A 21,274-nucleotide genomic window follows, 5' to 3' on the forward strand; every position below is an offset into this window, starting at 1 on the left:
AATTTCATAATAGAAATTCTGTGTAAGCACACAGAAAGGAAGATTTTATGAAGTAAACCTAAAAATTTAGCTAAGTACAGATTTGAAAATAATTTTATTGAACCATCAAAATAATTAGGAATTTCAAGCATGATAAGTAATGCCGTGTTTTAACATTCTAGAGCAATCAATTTAAGTGTGTAAAAAAAGTATGATAAAATATATTGTGTTTAAAAATTCGTACAATCGCGATTATGCATGATTGAACGCTTATAAAGCGTATTAAACTGTTCTGCAACATGAGTTAAATTAAAGAAACGTGATTGTAGACGTTTTGAAATTTTGATTACATAACATGTTCTTTGCAAGAAACTACCAAGATAGTCTAAATATGGAAAACAGAAATCCTTCCTCTCTCCGCTTCTCTTTTTTGCGAGTTTGATCTTTTCGCATTCCCTATTCTCCGCTCTTGGATTGTTCTTTCGGAATTGTCAGACTTTATCCTATCCCAGTGGTCAGCATTGCGACCAATTTACTGAATGGACGTCTCCAAGTCACTCCTCTTTGAAAGACCAGAACAACTGCCTTTTAGAGCTCCTTTAAATGGAGACGTTTCAAAAGAAAACCGCATGTAAAAGAAATACAAACCGGAAATTACAATTTTTCTTCCATACCATGCAACAAAGAATTTGCAAGCAAATCAACAGAATTGTAACACTATCGATTTTAATTAATATTTATTAAATACATACACACTCTATCGATAAATAAAATCACATTTATTATATCCAATTTAAATTTAAATGGTACGTAAAATAGCAATTAAATCTTAAGTACACGATATAATTACGTGCAATAATTTCATTTAAGTGTCCGGAAAAGTAATGTGCAACGTTTATTCCCGCCGTAACTAATAATGTGTCAGGTTATATTCACATTCTCGTCGATTAAATCGACTGGAAATAACCAATACTTCGAAGTCTAATGAACATTTAACGCGCGGAATAATTAAACGTAAAACGCGCGTTTAATTGCGAAGATACATCCAAGAGCATGACGGCATATCTAGCAGATCTGGCTCTCCCATGAAACCACTTACAAAATAGTACGAGCTCATACTGGCAATCGAAGAGGGAGAACGATCGCACGATAGAATCTCCTCTAATGAATCGCTTAATATTCTCTTGGCGCGGCGGTACTCGATTTAACAAGGGCGGCATTGCTGCGGGCCACAAAGTGTGTGCATGCAGGCAAGCAACGCCCGGAAAATAGACCGACCGATCGACCGTTCAGGACTGGTCCAGGGAACCTGGAACCTGCCCAGGCCAGTAGATAAACAACAGCAAGATAAGATACACTAATTGAGAGATCTTAATTGGAGGCTGCGCTAGATTTTCTTCATGCGCGGGTGTACGCCGCATTCGTGAATCTACGGATTATTCAAGATGTTTCATATCATATCGTACATGGATATTATTATAAGATATATAATGTGTTCTAGAATCATTGAAAAGTGAAGATATTAACAGCTTATTTAGTTTAATATTGAAGCATTAATCTTTGGATTATATAAACATTTAAAAATCTATCTGACTTTCAAATATTGTAAAAATAATGAATTAATTCTTGATGATGCATACATAATATTAATGGCTAATAATTAGTAATTAGTTTAACAATAATTATTTATTTCGAGTATTTCAAAAATATATATATCCGCAAATCTATCATAAGTTCAAATTTATTCAAGATATATTCTATATTTAATAAATGTAATTCGATCACAAACACACACACACACACACACACACACACACAAGATTATTAATTTAAAACAAATTAAATTTGCTTATTATATAAAGTCGCTTTTCCGATCAATTTTATGTCTTCAAAAAAAAAATTCTTGAAATACATAATATAATGAGTTTTTCTAAAATTTTTAATAAGTATATTTTAAGAGTATTAAAATTATTTAAAAAATATTTTTTATTCAAAATAATCGTTACTTAAAAGAATGATAATAAATTGAGTAATTATTTTTCTTAGCATTAGAATAATATTTCTCTGTTTATTATGACATTTATATTTCCATTTAAACGAAATAGTTTAAATTCTTTGCATGAATAACTGTGACATAAACAATCGATTAATAAATGAATGAAATAATTACTGCTTAAAAAATTGAGAAGTAATGACATTTAAATTTCATATTAAATAATATGAATCTCGTTATATAAGTCTTAAAAGTCTCATTTATTTACACGATTGACTAGTGTGTGCGTTTCGTGTGAAATTCTGGGATACCAACCCGTCCAAAACGAAAGCGGATTACAGGCATTATCCGGTAAGATAGAGTTTCCGATGGGGAAGCACGAAAGCCGCACGCCGAAGAAGATAATCTTGGGATCTAGATGCGGGAACTTATGCACCCTGGAACATCAACCTACCCGATGACGCGTGAATGTACGTTGATGTAGAGGGATCCGGGGAAAGTAAGGAAGGAAAGGAAAAGGGGTATGCGACGATTCGGAAGAGAGGAGGCCTAGAGCAGGCACTTTGTGTAAGGATAAGGAGGGTGCAACTCGACGGTTTCAATGGGCCGATTTCAAGTTAAACACTTGAATGGAAGATAGTGAGATGTAGAGCGCAAGATTTGTGAGAAATAACTAGAGATTTTTGGATAAGCGAGTACGAGATCCACATCTTTCTTTCTCCCTTTCTCTTTATCTTTTTTTCTGCCTTCTTCCTCTCTTTCCGAAAGAAATCCTGATTCTTTCTTCACCATCGCTGCAAATAGAGAGCCTCTCGGTCTGACCATTGCCGCCATCGCTCACCTTCAGGATGTGTTTGATGTATTTGATTTTGGCTTTCGGCTCCAGACAGTTCAAGTGGACGGTTAAGTACATTGACAGTCTCACAAATCCATCACGTAGTAGAAATTCGGCGCTTCCTATGAAGTCTTGAGGTCTTTTTCATGACGGAATCTCCTTTTTCAAAGCCTTAAGAACTTTTACTTAAAACTTCTATTGCAATAATATTTATCATGCTGTGACAGTAAATTTAGAGTAATCTCTCGATACAATACATTTATCATTGTAAATAAATTTTGCACTTTCTGAAAAAAGTTTAATTCAACAGCAAATACTATTCATTATTTTTAAATTTCGGGTAAAAAAATATAAATGAGAGTAATAAAGTTACGAGCGTTATAAGATATTAGGCGCAAGACAAACCCGTCTCGCTCGATTTTCTTTTTCGTTCTTTTTTTTTTGCAAATGTTTCTGCAGTTTGCATAACTCGTTGGACCAAATCGTATGTCCGCTACTTTATCGCTTCGAAGACTGGTTTAGTTACCGTTCCTTCACATCGTCGTTTTGCACGCGGACTCGCGATTATGGCCATTAGAGGGATAAGAAGTCGGTATGATAATAAATACGATGAATAGCAGTGTATGAGCGTGTATTTGACAGTGTTTTTTTTTCTTTCTCGTATGGCGGCACACATTATTAGAATTCGCAGTACATATGCGATTTAAGTTGGAATGTTATATTATTGCTAGTTGCTGCCGGACGTGCTATGCTCGTTCGTAATAGGCTGCTGCACATCGTAAACAGGGCAAGTGTGTTTGTGTGTGTGTGTGTTTGTGTGTGTGTGTGTGTTTGTGTGTGTGTTTGTATATGTGAGAGTGTGTGTAAGTGTGTAGCTTTCGCGCTACGATGATTAACGCCGCGCAGCGCGAAGGCGCGATCGAAACCGATCTAATTTCTCGTCCCGAGTGCGACGGTCGTTGAACGTCGGCCAGTTACGAAAGTGGCTCCCGGTCCTTCTCGTAGAAAAATCTCAGTTCGGCTGATTGGCCGTCGTCCAAAGCGCGACGCACCTGCAAAGTCCGATCTCTCCCTCTCAGTCATCCCTTTCGAAATGCGCACACGAGCAGAGCACGGCCGGGGGTACATTGACACATCGATTTAGTGGGTAACGGGTGGGCCTCTATATTACAACGCGAATTACAGTGTAGAATATCATCATCGTCGTCGTTCGTTATACAACAATCATCGTAATAATTATTATCATCGTTTCATTGTTATCGATCGTCATCGGGTGTGCCTAAGACAAGTCGGTATTAAATATCTTACAATACACATCTTTCATATATTTTTATTTATATATATAATATTTATATTTTACCTTTCTTTTTTTTATTTAGTATGTATACTATCTATCTATAGGAGAGGGGAAAGGGGTAGTCAGATTCATCTCTTGTGTTCTATTCGTTTCATCTGCCGTTTTTCTGATTCGTCGATGGTGAGAAAGTAAAAAAAAGGAGAGGTTGTAAGACTATGGGACGGGCGGTGTGATGGTCTGCTCGTAATCGAATCACGCGGTGATAAGATGACCGCAACGTCATGTGTGACGCTAACAGAGCTTAAATACCGAACAAAAATTTTCGCCAATATAAAAATATACAAACTAGACGACAACAAACAATCGACGAAATTTTCTTCGAAAGTAACTCCGAGATGGCTCGATTACGAGTAGTTCGATGAGGTCGCGAGAGTGACGCTGGTCGGGAATCGCATGCGCTTTTCTTTTTTTTTTTTTACACATATATATGTAGAACGACAGAGTCAGTGACACATCTCGCTTTCGAGGAGACTCGCATACTCCATAAAAATTATTCCGTCATTTTTTCTCCGCATCGCCGTGAACGCCGCGGTGATTCTCGCTACGTGACGCTATGCTTACACATACAAAACGAGTTGGTTAATTTTTAGAGGCGGAGTTATATAATACTCATATTACAATACAATACATATACACGTTAGATTAGTTATCTGTTATTAAATTATAAGCGTCGGATTTTATGCCTTTCTCATGGTCATCTGCTGGCGTTTAATTTCTGTTTACACGCGACATCTTATCGTGCTTAGCTTGCACTCGCCACGTGCCGATAACGAATCACCAAAAGAAATCGAACTTTAACATAATTAATGAATGATTCACAATAAAAATCAAGTAAGAAGAGATTTTCATCATGTAAAAAAATGCCGTTCCGTAAAAGAAATTATTCAATCTGTATAAAACGCATTGCAAAACTAAATTTTTGATTCGTCGCACGAAACGTGGCGTTACTACGTGCACATTGCTCCCTACATTTTTTAACACACATACAAACATCATCCGTAGGAATAAGCTTTCTTATGCACTGCCACTCGTATGCAATTAAATTAATCAGGTATTGAGTATTTTCAGACTTTGTGTAAAAAGCGTGAATTTTAATAATTTAAACGAAATGAAGGGACGCGGAATAAAAAAAAATATGTTGTTAAGTAAATTAAATTTATTAAGTAATTAGGATCTTTGAAATGAATGATTTGGATATTACTCCGTATTACAGCGATATGATGGAACATTAAACGTAAATGTAACGCACTACCAACCATTCTTTATGAAGAATTTGTAACGCGTAAAAAATGTGTTTTCACGAAGAAAATATAAATTATAAATAAGCTAAAAGCCGATGAATTAATAATTAATGACATCGTACGACCCGCAGTTGTGACATGATGTTGAGCGAAATGATAATTAAGAAACGTGATTGATAAAAAGGGGAAGGGGATGGGAAAAGGGTAATGGTAATGAAAACGATGAAAAGAGAGCAGCGCATATCTTCATATACATATATATACGTACAAGGGGGAACGAAGGGTATCTCGGGCATTTCGGCTTTCGTAGTACCTAAACGTGATTCAATAAATAAGCTACCTAGGGAGCGATTTCTTTCTTTCTTTTTTGGAAAGGAGGGGAGAGGGGGAAAAAGGGCAGGCGCTCCTTACGTGGCGAGTCTACGAAAATGGACCGCTCCGGGGTGCCTTCCTTGTGCCTGTGAAAAGTTAAAACGGCACGAGAGATCAACGCTCGGTCGAGAGCTCGATCTCAGAGAATAGAAGCGAAAAATAAGACTGGCACAAGACGTCTTTGCGCAGTAACGAAGAACTCGGCGCCCCTGGTCTCCTTCGTCGAGTCGCCACCGCGTCATATATTCATATACCTAGCCTAATAATACAGTCTGCGATAGCGTTCTAAGGATTAAGTTCATTAACGATAATGCATTATATTACACGCACTCACACGCTTTCCGGAGGTGACATACGTATGCACGCAAATGCACACAAGTCCAATATACTCGCGTACGCAGACACGCAGTTCTGACCGATTGCCATCGAATGAAAGAAGAAATATTTTAAGACTTTTGCGTAAAATCGTTAGAAAATATCGCCGACAAAATTTGTATATCGATCGATGTCATCTTGTATTTGAGAAATAGAGGAACACAGACGAACACTGGAAAAAGTACAAAAATGAAAAACTACATTTTATTCATTTGAAAAAGTATAGAAAAAATATTCTTTATCTCTTGACATCTCGTAAGAATCTTCTCAAAAATTACATGTACAGCTTTTTGCTGTATCGTTAGCGTAGAGAGCTCTTCTATAAATACAAAAGTAAATTTTTTTTAAATACATGGCACTTCCGGCCTTGTTTATATCAAACCTTCAAATGTCCCGCATCTGAAACATTTTGTTCCTCCTATTTCAAAGCTACACAATGACATCGTGTTAATTTTCAGAGGTTCCGAATACAATCCCGAATTAAGAATTATGAAAGAATTATTAAAGAAAAAAAAAACCCGAAGAGAATTGTCGGTCGGTTGTAAGACTCGGCACGTTCGCAATCGATCGCGCCGCGAGTTTGTGCGTCGGCGGCGGTAAGGCCTGCGTGTACATCGCGAGCACGCACGTACGCACGCAGGCAGGCACGCACACATTATTCATACACGCGAGCAGGCACGCACGCACGCACGCTACGTTAGGCGGCGTAATTAGCACAGCGAGCGAGAGAGTCTTGCGCGGCGAGAGCTCTAACTGCGCAGGCGAGCGTAAGAGTGGCGACGTACGAGCGTCCGCGACGTGACAAATATTTCATCGCTGGACCAGCGCCGACAGTGTTCCCGCTTTTATTCCGAGGATCAAATTCTGATCGTACATTGACGATCTTGATTTTGTGCACGTTATCAACACTAATTATATTTTCGGTAATGCGTAATTATCGTTATTATCGAAAAGAGTTGTGATCAAGCCAAATGAATGAACTGACTTGTTCAAGAGTACGAATGATCTGTCAATTTCTTGCAATGATTTTGCAAAGATATGATATTGAATTGAAGATTAAGATTTTATCGTAGGAAAAAAACGGGAGACGTTTCTTTCAAGATTTAATCTTTCAAGATTTAAAAGACGAATTATTTTTGCCAAATAAATCGGGAAACAGCATGTCCGTCGGCGTGCGCCGTTCGCGCGACTCTTTGCGCTACCATCGCGGGCCGGTGACCGCGCTCGAAGCACAGCAGCCGTTCGGTTGCGCTACGATTTCTACGCGATGTGAATTCCTTTGCGTCGCTCCAAACAATCGACCAAGCAATAACGGCTTGAATGAATTTCCATAGCCGGCGCGTTTAGGTGTCGCGCGTTTACCACGACGCGCAGCATTGAAAGAAAGATATTTTCTACTAATTGGCCACGCTTCGTCACGAGATTAAGAAAAGAGAAAGAGATATAGATAGACAGAGAGAAGGAGAAAGAGAGTAAGTAAAAAAGAGACAGAGAATAACGAGAGCGATATTAGTCGCGCGCGCGAATTAAATCCAGGAATCCGAGGAATCAACGATGAGAAAGAAAACGCTCTTATACGTTACGAGGTACATACTTGCCTGAAGAGAGATCAGTCGGGGCAAGTGTAAATCGAACTTAACCGCGTGAAATTGAGATAGCTTCGCCGACGAGTGTCCACCGCCGATCTTGGACGCTAATCTCGACGACGACACCCGTCCTCGCCGCGGGAACATTGCTTCGGTCCGGCGGGCGGAAATGGAAACTAAACGGGCGCAGCTTAAGGCGTGTGTGCTGATTCGCCGACCGATCGAACGAATACGTGGTGCTTCGAGTCGCGACACACGAGGCGCCGCGCCGTTAAGTGGGCTCCTGACATCCCGACCGTGCGATCCACCAGCGTATTTGGCAGTTCTGATCTCAGGTTCTCACGGGGTACAGAGGAGGCAGTCTTGATCGGCGAGCTCGCACGTGGCTCAATACTTGCTGGCCTCGACGAGGAGGCGACTCTCATGCCGTCTCCGGGGTCCCGAGTCTGCCCCGTCCTGCCGATGCGAGAGATGCTTCCAGCGATTCGAGTGCCGATGGCGATGCGTGGACGTGTGGACGTGCTCCCTCGCACTGTCGGCCTGCAACAGGGAGTTCTTCGTGGCCCTCATCATCGGCGACGGTTTCCTCGAGACGACGTACGGCTCCCGCGGCTCCATACCGCCCATCTCCGCGTTCACCAGGCTGTTGTGGTGGTTTATGTCGGCATGGGGATTGTACTTGATGAAGTTGAAACACTCTTGCCTGCCGTGGGGATTCTTCATCGGCTTGCCGAACTTGTTGAACCCGATATACCGCGTCCCATCGACGGCGCTCCTGTACCTCAGATAGGAGCCGTTGTACACCTCGTAAAACTGGCACATCGGTCCCTTCTGTTTTTTCGGCTGCAAATAAATAGTCGACGGTTCACGATACACTACTCGCTATTTCGACATTAATCCTTTGCAGCTCGAAATAATATTACACATGAATTAATATTAAATATTTGCCGTAATAATAACATTGACAATTAAATATTTATTTAAAAAATTAAATATTGTAAAGTTTATATATTACAATTTAAAATATATAAGACTGCAAAAGATTAAAAGGTCCATTCAAATCTATGACTATTATACGAGAGAATAATGCTTTTTCAGAATTCGCAGTCTTAATGCAAGAATACACGATAAATAAAGTGTTAGCCAATTGTTGTGTCTTTTATGAAAAGTTGCGTGGTTACATACATGGCAATGTATGTAACCGCGCTTAATGGATATGACACAATTTTAATTGTTTTCCATAAACGACGCAATAATTAGCCAACGTTTTATCTATCATGTACTCTTGCACGCACTAAATAAATTAAAACACTAAACTTTATTTATGAAAACTTGAATTATTGCATATAATTTTCATTACAGCATTCCAAATAAAAATTATTAAAAAACGGTTCAGCAATTTGAATGGTACTTAACATACGATAAATCAAATAAAATTGAATCTTGTAATATACATTGTAAACGTTGAAATCTTGAATCATCAAACTGTTAATAACCCAACTTCTAAATTATAGTCTCGAACATAGGTGATGAATAGAAATTTACGAAGTGCAATTCGAGGCATTTACTGGCGCGTGTAAATTTTATACCCGCTCACTTGAGATGATGAAGTATGTCTACTAATAGGAAGGCGAGTAATTACCAGGCCGACGAGTTTCCACCGCTTATTGAAGCAAATGTATCGTTGGCTCTTCTCCGCAAAGATGTACAGCTTCCTACTGAAATCTTCCGATTGTGTGGTGAGCTTCTCTGTAACAGACGAAGAGATAGGAAACTTCATTATGCGTTCGAACAAAATCTATTTTAACAAAACAGCTGTATATTACATAATTATATTATATAAAAGATTCTCATAAATAAAATTTAGCAAACGATTTAAAAATTGTTTGTAAAATTATTCTCTCCGAGAAAACAAAAGTACATGCAATTTCGCGTAAAATAATACCTATGCACAAATGCAAGAATTACTTGGAAAAACTCAAGAGACTTCGGTAGAAACTCTTGCAGTTTCTACCAACACGAAACTTCGATCCCAGAGGACAGGCGACAGGATGCACAAAGCGAACCGTTTTGTGCTTTGGTATGCATGCTGGCATATTTCCGAGAAGAGACCTCGTCGAGGTTTATGGCGCGAGTTGTACCTACAACGACGCTGGGCCCCTCTACCCGGCGCTCTCTTCGGCACCGGCAGAAAAGAAGAAAAGACTCGGCTAAGCCTACCGCCGAGGCTAGTTGGTGCTAATGAAGGAGGCACAGACCGTCCGGTGTATGCTTTGCCACTTAGCGGATCCTGTCGTGCCTCGACCCCGAAGTGCACGTTGCACCGTAGCCGGTGCAGCGCCGTCTCTCTGTCTCTTTCTCTGTCCCTCCGTTTCCCTTTATTCTTCCTACTTGGTGTTACGAAATTTTGTCGAGCGAGAAGCAGGCACCCTTTGTCCGCCGAATGAAAAAAAAGGGATCAGGTACAGGTGCGCGACCAATGACTTCCTTTTTCTTTTCTTTCTCAACACGAGAAATATTCACCAATGTGCTTGTTACTGTTTAACTCATTGCGAGAACTAAGTCAGTAACTATATATTAAATCAATTTCTTTTTCGTTCTCTTCATTTACGAGAGAGATGATGAATGATGCAATATTTTTATATCCCTTATTTCGCAACATAAATTTACGACTTTATGTCATAAATAATTTGAAAGCACTCACTCGTTATGTTAAAAAGAAAAATATTTCATAATAGTTTAGAAACCATTGCGTATGTTAATAATGAATTGTATTTAATAAAGAAAGAATCAAAAAATGCAAAAATTTTGTCCTTTCGCTGACGGGTTTGTCTAAAGTCGATCGTAACGTTTCTCGGAAACTTTGTGACGGAAGGCGCAATCTTAAAATCGAGTGTTTATCCATAGGTTAGTAGTGCAGCATGAGTTCCAGTAGTATAGAGAAAATAAAGGAGGCGGGTCTGCAGGGTGGCCCATTTGCTGTGGAACCTCGTTAAATTCAAGTGGCCCTCGTCGGATTCTCTTCCAACATCGAAATCAAGAATGTCCCCGAACTGCCTCGTAAAACCCTTCTTCAGCTCCGTCTAATTCTCTCTCTCTCTCTCTCTCTCTCTGTCTCTCATTCACTCACTCACTCACTTACTCTCTTTCTCTATCCTGTTCTCTTCTACTTGCGCCTCTTTCTCATCTTACACGGGTCTTCGCCAATAAAAAAAAAATGAGAAACAGAGAACTTAATCTCAAACTGCTATCTCACTAGCCTATGGTGTGTAGTCCGCGCCAATTAATTGTGCCACTTACGCTAATTAATTGGATTTGCCTCGCAATGGGATGTTGAGTCCGATAGTATCATTAAAGAGAAACCATTGTTTTTATCTATCATTTGAATCAAAGTATCCAAGTGAGAAATACATACATGATTACGCACCCTTTAATACTGCGATCGATAGATTTTATGAATATTGATGCATCGATTGGTAGATAGCAATTATTGAGATATGCATTTCAAGAGTACTTATTATTGAATAATTAGCCATAAATTACGCAATCATTTTACAATTTAAATAAGCGATAAATACACAACAACACAATGTATACACAACAGAATAACAAAGTGTATACATCGCGTTTCTCAAATAGATTTTGCATAAAAAACTGGGTTATAAATCAGAACACTTCATCATAAAACTTACAATTGATAATAAATTTCTCTATATTTTGTATTCCTGAAAAAATTGTTTTATAAAAATTCGATTAATAAATTTTCAACAGCAAAGAATGTAAATCATTTTTTTCAAGCTATCCATCAATTGCATGATATAGATACTGTACATAATAATTTTAAATATTAGATATTGAATCAGAAAATTATAATCTTTCCAGCCAATCAGTTGCGTCCAATCAATCAGTAATTAATTAGCAAAAATAAAGACTCGAAATTATTTTTATTATCGTAAAAACAAATATTAGTTGAAATACTGATAAAGTTGATAACACATTAAAAACTTCCTTTTTTAAAAATCTGTTAATCGTCGACAGTTTATCAATTGACAAACGGTAAGAAGTGTTACGAGATAATCGGTGTTATAATGAAAACCAGTTTGAATCATATAACTACGCTATCTTAATACGAACTTTATCGGAGATATTGAGGGAGTTATACGGGATGTGGAAATTCGAGCATAGCGAAACTAGCGTATCGATAATGAGACACGGAATGTGCGTTACATGATAATATAAGTATCCAACGGTTGCAAATAAATCAGGAACTATCGAGCACGGAATCGATACTCTTTTCCTTCCGGTTTGTGACACCGGAATTTTAAGTATGCGACGCGCAATATCTGCGGTACAATGGCGGAAAAAGATACGATGATAACAACCGGAGCGACGTTACCGCATTTCACAAAGTCCTCTATACGTGTTTGCTCGCTCCAGTTACCCATTACCGAACTTTCACATTTCCGGTACCTCGTCGCCGACGACGATGTCGACGGCGACCGAAGCAATCGCAGCGAAACTCGTCGCTTCGACGCGATGGTTATCGTTATCAAAGAAAGGAAGTGAGACCGGCGCGCCATTTCGAGTGCTGACGCGTTTGTTAGTAAGTTGTCAGACGCATGGAGTTTCGAGACAGGCGTCTACGGCGTGTTGATTTCAATCTTCCATTTGACGGATTTCCTCGGAAGAATCTTTTCCCCAAAGTATTAGTAGGATATGTACCGAACGCAATAAGTATCTCGATATTGAAAAAAATACTTTGAATTGATGTCTTAAAATTGAAGGAATTTAAAAAATATAATACAGTACTTATGTCGACATCAAAGCAAATTATTTTGTGCAAATTTGCGAATTCTTAACTCGGGAATAGTCACCTGAGGTGCTATTCCGTACAAGTCTACGGACAGTTGTAGGTGTCATTATGTTTGCTTTGCGTAAATTTTTTACCATGCAAAATATCTGCGCAATACACATAACGACATTGACAACTGTCTAGACGTGTACAGAATCCCTGGAATATTTTTACAACTTAGAAAAAATGTGATTTGATTTGTTGTAAAATACTGTATGGGTATTGTTTAATATTTTTTTCTTTTAATAATTACTTTTACAAATTATTAAATATATTTAAATATATTTCCCCATTTCTCAAAGGCTCATAATAAAAAAGCTACATTAATTAAAATATTTATTATTTTTTTAAGAAATACTGTCATAATAAGTTATTTAATGTGCTTTCATCTAATATTTATTTTAATACTTCTACTTTCTTCAAAAAATTGTGAATAAATTCATATATCTGTATTGTTTTTAAAATACTAATAAATCAGAAAAACAATTCATATACAATTTATTCTCAATAACAATGATTTTAATTTGAATATAAACTATTATCTCAGATAATAGTTTTAAAAAATCTGATAACTGGTTAAACCAAAGATTAAACTTTATGACTGAATTATTAAAAAGAGAACAAAATTAGGAATGCAATATAAACCAAAATTATTTTTATATCAAACACTATTCGAAAATATAAAATTTTAAAACTTTATATATAAGAAATATTCCAAGAGCTATCTGCAATCGATCGATGTAATATATTTTGCCGAAAGGTGCCACATCGGAATTTATTCATGACGCACTCGCAAGCTCGGCGGCACGTATGAGGATGAAGAGAGGAAGCCACTAAATTTTTCGCTTCAAACCTCTGTCTTCTCTCCCTCAACTTCCCCCTACTCCTTTCCCCTGACCATCGGCTCGTCGCCCTCGCTCTGGTTCCCTCTGATCGGAGCCGCCGCGAGATTAGAGGCTGCCAAATGAATTAAAAGCCAATTTTAATCAAAAGCGGGCACCGGCTTTTAGGCACGATTACTCCGGATAATAACTGGTAGGATGGGCCTGCACGTAAGAGGAAAAGAGCGAGATAGAAGGAGAGAAGAATGGATCCCATATATTACTTCTACGTGCTTCTCGCGATATAGGAACCAATTCGCCGCTCGTTACAGGTTCGCAACTACCCACATTTTTCTATCACGTATTGAAGCAAACTATTCAGAAGGTTTTATCCCACAATTGACTTGCAATACAATCTGAAAAATTTGTGAGACTTAAAAATTCAACTATCATTTTGGAGAAACAGAGAAAAGAAAATTGCACGCGATTACCACATAGCAAAAAGCATGCAATGTGCAGTTATTAGTTATTGATGTTGGGCCTTGGTTACAAAGGTGAGACGACGCCAACTTGGACCGAGAACCACTGGGGCGCTACAATTTCGCGGCGTCGGCGTTATGAAAGCTATAATACAACGCGCGAGGGAGAGATGGTCGGTACCGACCGTGTAAAGCGCAAGAAAAAGTCAAAAGGGAAAGGCAAGAGGCAGGAGAGAACACAGCGTATAGATGCAGCTCTCTCGTTATGAGCGCGCGCGTATAATAGCGACCCTGTCATTAACACCTAAACGCACGATTGGCCGATGCGCGAGGATCGTCCTCTCCTCGATGATGCACAGTAGACGAACACAAGACGTGGTGCAAGACGGACGGGAATGCAATGCGAGGTATGCACGGGATGGATCAAAGGTGCGACAGGTGAAGTCTGGTTTATCGGGCTGACGCGGTAATCACAGCCCCCGCGACTCAAATAATTAAATTCCAGTCCGAACGATTGGTGCTGCCGGCGCAACCGATTCCCCATAAACGTAACACACCCCGGTCCAGATCTCTATCGCTTTCCCTCTTTCACGAGCCATGTCGAAATTCGCGCGGATGTCAGCCCGAAGGACACCCAATTCCGAAACATCAAACGTCAGACGGAACGGTTCGCGAGGTGTTTAGGTAATTATGTAAGTACGGTAAATATGTCGTGTCACGGTAATTATAAGGCGTGTCACGTAAATCGTATTTGTGTTTGCTCGGTGTGCGGGTAACAAAAAGTTGATAATTATTATTTACTTTGATTGTGGATGATAGTTATTATCATGTTATTAACTGACTCACTTGAATTATGATTTATCATTTCAGCTTAGCTCAGTTACCCCTCATTCAGAATTCCTGATCTTGTACGTCTCTAATATTATTCTAATGTTACTCTAGTTAAATCGCAACTCGGCATATTAAGTATATAATTATATCGCATATTAATGCAACGATTAAATTAATAGATGCGTTAAGAGCAACAAGTATTACTCCATAATTACGTAATTCTTTTACTTGTTTATCTACCGGTATCGATATGTAAAACGATTCCCGGAAAATCACTATTGCGTATGAGCTCCGACATGCATTATATGCTCCATACATTATACAATTCTAATTTTATTTAGTAAATTATCATGGAGAATTTTTACAATATAATAATATATCTGCTATTTGATAGAAAACAGGCTTCAGTCGCGACATCAGCAACAACTCCAAGTTTCCGAAGATATGTCGTGGCGCGTTCTAACCTCGGAACCTGGTACATGGCTCCTCAAGGACTCTCTCACAGTGTCTCAATTCCCCGTGCAGCAGCACACGCCGTTCCAAGTCGCGAGAGGGGCTTGAGTAATCGCCGGTCAGGAGAGGCTCGTTGTCGGCAGTTGAGTGCCGTAAGAGGTGAGAGAGCAGAGTAACAGAGGGAAAAGGTGGAGGCAAAAGCAAGAAGGAGGCAGGAGGAGGTAAAAGAAGAAGGGCAGGAGATGAAGGAGGAGGAGGTACGCGAAAGTGATGGATCTCGGGGAGGTGCAGACGCGGCGCGCAGCGTGCGGCGCGAAAACTGGCTCCTCTGTTTGCACAAGCGAGCGCCTTCTTCCCTCCTTCCGAACCTTCCTTTCGTCCCCTACCTCGTTGGCAATCGTCTCAAGAGGAACCGCCTCGTACTCACGCCGCGCGTAGGGCGGACAGCCCGTTTGCTCGTTTCGTCCGGGATATCACGCGCAAAATTCCCGCGAACTCGCGAGTTCGCGAAAGGAACCACCGCGAGAAGAACGTTTCGGCAGTTCGGCAGAAGGATCCCCATATGAACGAAATTGATCAAATTTAAATTATGATATGGAATTTCTCTATTATATTAGAGGTATCTACAAAATGGCATTTTTTGGTACTGATAAAAATTTGAGAATAAAACGACTATATTATGCCGTGTGAAATAAACAAATGATTTATATTCCAATCGTTCTAAAATCGTTTTAGTCCACAATTGAATTACGTAAAAAATAAGTGACACAAAGTTGAAGAGTTTTCAGTTTTTTAAATATTTTACATTAATATTATTTTATTATTAATTTCAGATCCCAAAATCTCCATTTCCGTGTTTGAAAAAAATTCGACTTCGGATTGTGAAAAGATTCGACTTCGGACTGTAAAGTCGACAAATTGGCAAATTGATGGAAACGAACGAAATTGCGCACAAGAGAGGCGTTTAATCATCATAATTCTATGTCAATGATTTGCCCGGTTTAAATACATTAATCAAGGATTTGACAAATGTTTAATAAATATATCATCTTAATATCCTGTCCATAAATGAGTGTTGCTTTCATAGCGGATTTATGTGAAGGTGATAAAATACAAGTTGAAGATAAGAGCGAGCACCCATGTAAATGTCCCATATATTTTGTTGAAGACTTTCAACTGCTTGAAAAATAAAACTAAATTCTCTTTTATTTCTGAATAATATCTGCTCGTAAAACTGATTCCAATAAATAGAAATGAGGCAAAATGCACTTGATGCATAATAAAACAAACGATGAGAGTGTCTAGCCGAAAACAATCAAGACGGGGTAAAATTACGTCGTAATTCATCGAGACTCCTCGGTGGTCGTCCTCCAGCTTTACTCCTTTCGTTTCTTCTCCGACGTTTGTGCGTCCGGCAAACTGCTCACGGAAATAGGACTGCAGTTATTAGTTCGTAAAAATGGAAATTCACTCCGGAAGGCTCCGTAGAGACATTTCATAGCGAAAACGAGAGAGATAAGCTTTCCGACCGACTGAGGTCAATCGATAAGAATCGCAGTAAATTAGAGTTCTTTTTAATGCATCGAACTCCCGGATAAAAATCCCTTTCTTATATACAAAACTACACAATGGTGTGATAAAAATGCTGACTAAGATCGATTCAATTAACAGATTTGATTATTTCATTCTAGTGATTTTAGATATGTTATCATTACGTATATTTTTTTTATTTTGAAGATAATTAATGCAAATCATACAACAAACATATAAAATATGCGTTCAATGTTAATAATCAATTAACAATGCAATCGCGATAAATTTTATCAATTATGCTAATTAAGTTAAATATTTGGAAATTTTAGAGCAGCTAAGAAAAATCTTGCACAAAAAAAGAGATTTATTTAATAGAGCGTAAGAGAAAAAGATACAGAAATGTATCTTTTTCTTAAAAGGTAACAATTAAAAAACTACGTAATACTTATATAATAAACACAAAAATACTTTTTAAATTATTTCTGTAAATTTAATTTGGAAAAAATTTCGGAAAAGTAACAACAAAATATTATAATAGTTGACAAAATAATTTTCTTCGTTAAAAAATATATTGTCTATCGTATATAAATTAAATTAGCAACGAGTGAAATTTAACAATTTTTGCGGTCTTACTTACGGTAGGGTGCATTGTAATCATCGCGTCCCACTGCTTTGATCGAGCGGCCTATTACGGTAACATTACCGCTGCTGCAAGTTGAGTAGAGACTCACGGAGCGCACCATCGCCGGCACCGCCCCGCACATCACCACCTACAATTACAAGAATCGTACGTATAGTCTAAATTTCTTAGCTACAAAAATTATCAATTGTTCGTTCCAAGTTGCTTTATCAAATATTTAAATAACTTCTTCAAACCGAGAATCACTAAGAAATAAATTAATTAGCAAATGACTTATATAGACCGCGGTGCTCGTAATATGTTCAAAATCAATGGCGTATTTTGCGTTTCATAAGAAAATACAAAATTTATAAAAAAAAAATTCGTTTTATTACGGAATATTTCTTCAAGGAATTAAATCATACTATTTATGACTATTTGATGAATTATTGAAATGTTGACAAAAATATAAGCGTATCCATATACATATTAAACAAAAATGATAAGTTATGAAATGTACAAATATAGATTATAAAGAACAAAATGAGCAACTTGGTCCAGAGGTAGAATCGCGCTTAATATTATCTGTAGTGAATTATCTGATAGTTTATCTTTCGTTGAATGTAACAACAAAGCTCTGGCGGGATAAGAATTCGCATGACATGTTTTCAGAACAACGACCGAACTGAAAGTCGTTAAGGAACGTCGAAATTCTTCCACGGCCGCCGAGAAGAACGCTTTTACGGTCGGTTCACATATCACGACATCGAGTCATTCGTTGATCCGCCCGTGCGGATTCTTCCCGCGGTGGATGCGCGCGGATAAAAATCCGTCGTGTCAGACGAAGACGGAGAGTCGTCATGCTGGCCGCTCGGAGATGGTGCACGCTGATGGCAGAGAGCTCGTTAACGAGCGGACACGAGCCATCCATTAATAGTCGCCGAAACTGGCGTTTCGTTTATATCAAAAGTGGCGCCGACAATGTTACGATACCCGGTGCAACGCGCATTAGTCTGACAAACATCGAAATAGAAAGCTTAGTATGATCGAACAATCATGACGCTCGAATGACGCATGAATGTGCATGTATAATAGATGTGAGACATTAGGAGAGTTGATGTTGTATGTGTGACGCGTTTCTCCTAAATTATAATTTAATATTTCATATACTGAAAAAAATTGACTCAATCTTAATATGTATTTCTTTGAATAGTACTAAGTAAACATTTACTTACAATAAATAAATATTTATTCACAAAAAAAAATCATATTAAGTCATATTAAATCAAATTAATGTTTTTTGTGTCAAATATTTATACATGTTATTTAGTAAATATTTACTTTGAACTATTTAAATATTTAAACAAATATTTAAAAATTTAATATTTTTTTCGGTGTATGCACAAATATCTAAACTATAAATAAATATTGAATAAATTGATGAAATTAAATGATTGAATGAATTGCAACGTTCTTGCAATTGAATATTAATATTTCGAAATTATTCTGCTCATATTTTTTGCACATTACGTGTCAAAATCAATGCTACATGTTTGCTTTAAAATTTATCCCAAGGAAATATCATCATATAATAAACGTACAGTGACGAACAGATTTATGTGTGAACGTGGAGAAGAACAATTAAATTTACATTGCAGGATTTTATTGCAATTCCACGATCCTGTAATTCCAGCCTTTTAATGTTGAGATTATAGATCGTATATGACCCAAGAGACAAATAGAGTTGATAGCATACCATGCTTCTCTAACGATTAACATACAAAGTTAAGTAGATTACAAACATTATAGAAACTTTATGACAGAATGACGTCGCACGTAACAAACTCTGCATGCTTGAATTCTGCGTTGCAACATCATGTGCAGATAATCGCGTTTATCCTGCCGCGCCAATAAAAATTTAACATGATAATTGATTCGCGGCATCATCGTGATATTTGCATTATCGTTTAATCGGCAGAACTTTCAAACAATAGATGCGAGTAAATGATGAACAATTGTCAGTACATAGCTCTTTGAAATTTTATATTGGCTTTTCATTAAATTCTCACCTAGCAGACGTATCGTTAAGGCGATAGCCTCGAATACATTCATCTCGATTTACCATGCAGTTACTTCAACCATCGACATCTAAATTTATCGCTCGCGATTCAGTCGACTATCCATTTAATTATTTATTGGACCAGCAAACCGTTTACTGCACCGCTCAAGACCGGTATCGAGGATACATAAATCTCATTTAAATACGATTCGAGTCTTCGCGCGATGAGACTGTCGCGCGAATTGTCCTTATCATCTTGGGAAGTCGAGCATAGATCTCCATCAATTTCAAAAGCATAATAAATAACGAGTGCCATGCGAGTCCAATCTCTGCGATATTCAACGATTTATATTATATGATAGATGTTGAGTTTGAAAAACATTTTGTCAATGACAAAAATTATTTTACTATCAAATCGAGATAATCATAATTTAATAATCTAGTTGTCCGTCAATAATCCATCATCAGTAATTAGTAATTGATCAAATTATTTTTGGCATCATTAGTCAAATATGGACAATCGGTTTATCGTTAATAATTTTATAAATTAAGAATTGATAAGATAAAATATCTTAAAATAAATGTTGCAACAACATACAGTTTAGAAACGCGAGAAAGACTTGATCAATGAAGAAAGACTCGATTTATCATGCACGCAGTTAATCAAAGCGCGATGGCAAACTAACGGTTTCGCAATGAACGGTGTCGTGGATATTTAAAAAAAATTCAAGCGATGTCAAAACTTATAGCGCTTTACGGCGCCCACAGCGGGGAATTAAACGTACGCCGCAATGAATTAAGGATGAGTTCAAAGCCGGCAGCCGCCTCTCGGCCATATAAATTGTCAGTGCCTGTAAACGCGTAGGAGTGGAAGCGCCGATCATTAATCTATGGCAGGTAAGGTGCGTGCCGCTGTAATCGCCGATTTACTCGAGTCTTGGCACGAGTTTCAGCACGCGATCCTCTCGGGTCCCGACCTCTTCGTGCCGGGGATATCTCAGATCTGACCTAGTCATCCTCGCGATCGCGGCCCCCATATATCTTTGCATACATTGAGCGAGCTAGGAAGTAGGTGATTTTGTGACTTCAGCGGAACTGTGGCTCACTATACGAACTCTATGCCATTCGTTACCGTTCACGAAAACTAGGCCGACTAATCATCAAATTACTTTTATGCAATTGGCTCGTGCTACAAATGTCGGTCGCATTCAAAGAGATAAGATTACAAACCGATCATAACGCGATAAAACGTTGGAATGTGAGCTTTCCGTACTTTTACATTTGATTTCTCGATAATCTTTATAATATTTAAATATTTTCAAATCTCCATAAATTACAAAACAAGACAATATTAACTAATTAACTATGAAATGTATCGTATAGCCACTCATTTTCTCTAATAATCTTTTCTAATATTTATTATAACATTCTAAAAAAATACGTGTATTTGTATCTCGAAATAGAGGGACACAATTTCTATATAAATGTTATAAAAAGATTATATGTGGAAATACTCACCATCAGGAGGCACAAAATCTTCGCTAAAACGGCAAGCTGTGGTAACCTAGAAACAACAAAAATATACCCGTTAGTTAAAAATATTGATCGGAACACGAATGAAATATGCAATAAGTTCATTTCATCCAATTTGCGGCGATTCTAAGCAATCATGTATGCAAATAAATTTCGTGTGATTATATAGCAAGCTCGCGCACAGTGTGTACAGTCATTACTATTTCCAATCGCACAAATTGAAAATACAAGGTGCATTTGATAAGTTGTAACTGATAAGCAAACTTGTGTACGGGATAATTAGCACTAAAATGATGGTACAAATAGATTGTACCGAGTACATATAAATCATATACTTATTAAAATCTTTAAATTAT

General features: G+C 37.9%; 1 protein-coding gene across 3 annotated transcripts in view; it reads right to left on the bottom strand.

Annotated features, from left to right (window-relative positions):
* Positions 1-3,421: 3,421 nt before the first annotated feature.
* LOC105154875 (fibroblast growth factor 18) overlaps positions 3,422-21,274 on the bottom strand; it is a 127,168-nt gene continuing 109,315 nt past the window's right edge. For all 3 annotated transcript variants that reach the window (XM_011070656.2, XM_011070655.2, XM_011070657.2), the window contains exons 2-5: positions 20,904-20,949; positions 17,345-17,477; positions 9,381-9,487; positions 3,422-8,581 (exon numbers count right to left, since the gene is read on the bottom strand). In XM_011070656.2, coding sequence (XP_011068958.1) covers positions 8,126-8,581; positions 9,381-9,487; positions 17,345-17,477; positions 20,904-20,949 — 742 coding nt within the window. In that variant the 3' untranslated portion in view covers positions 3,422-8,125. The remainder of the gene's footprint in view (positions 8,582-9,380; positions 9,488-17,344; positions 17,478-20,903; positions 20,950-21,274) is intronic.

The sequence above is a fragment of the Acromyrmex echinatior genome, chromosome 1 (assembly GCF_024713525.1).
Source record: "Acromyrmex echinatior isolate Ae372 chromosome 1, ASM2471352v2, whole genome shotgun sequence".
In the NCBI taxonomy this organism is placed as follows: Eukaryota; Metazoa; Arthropoda; class Insecta; order Hymenoptera; family Formicidae; genus Acromyrmex; species Acromyrmex echinatior.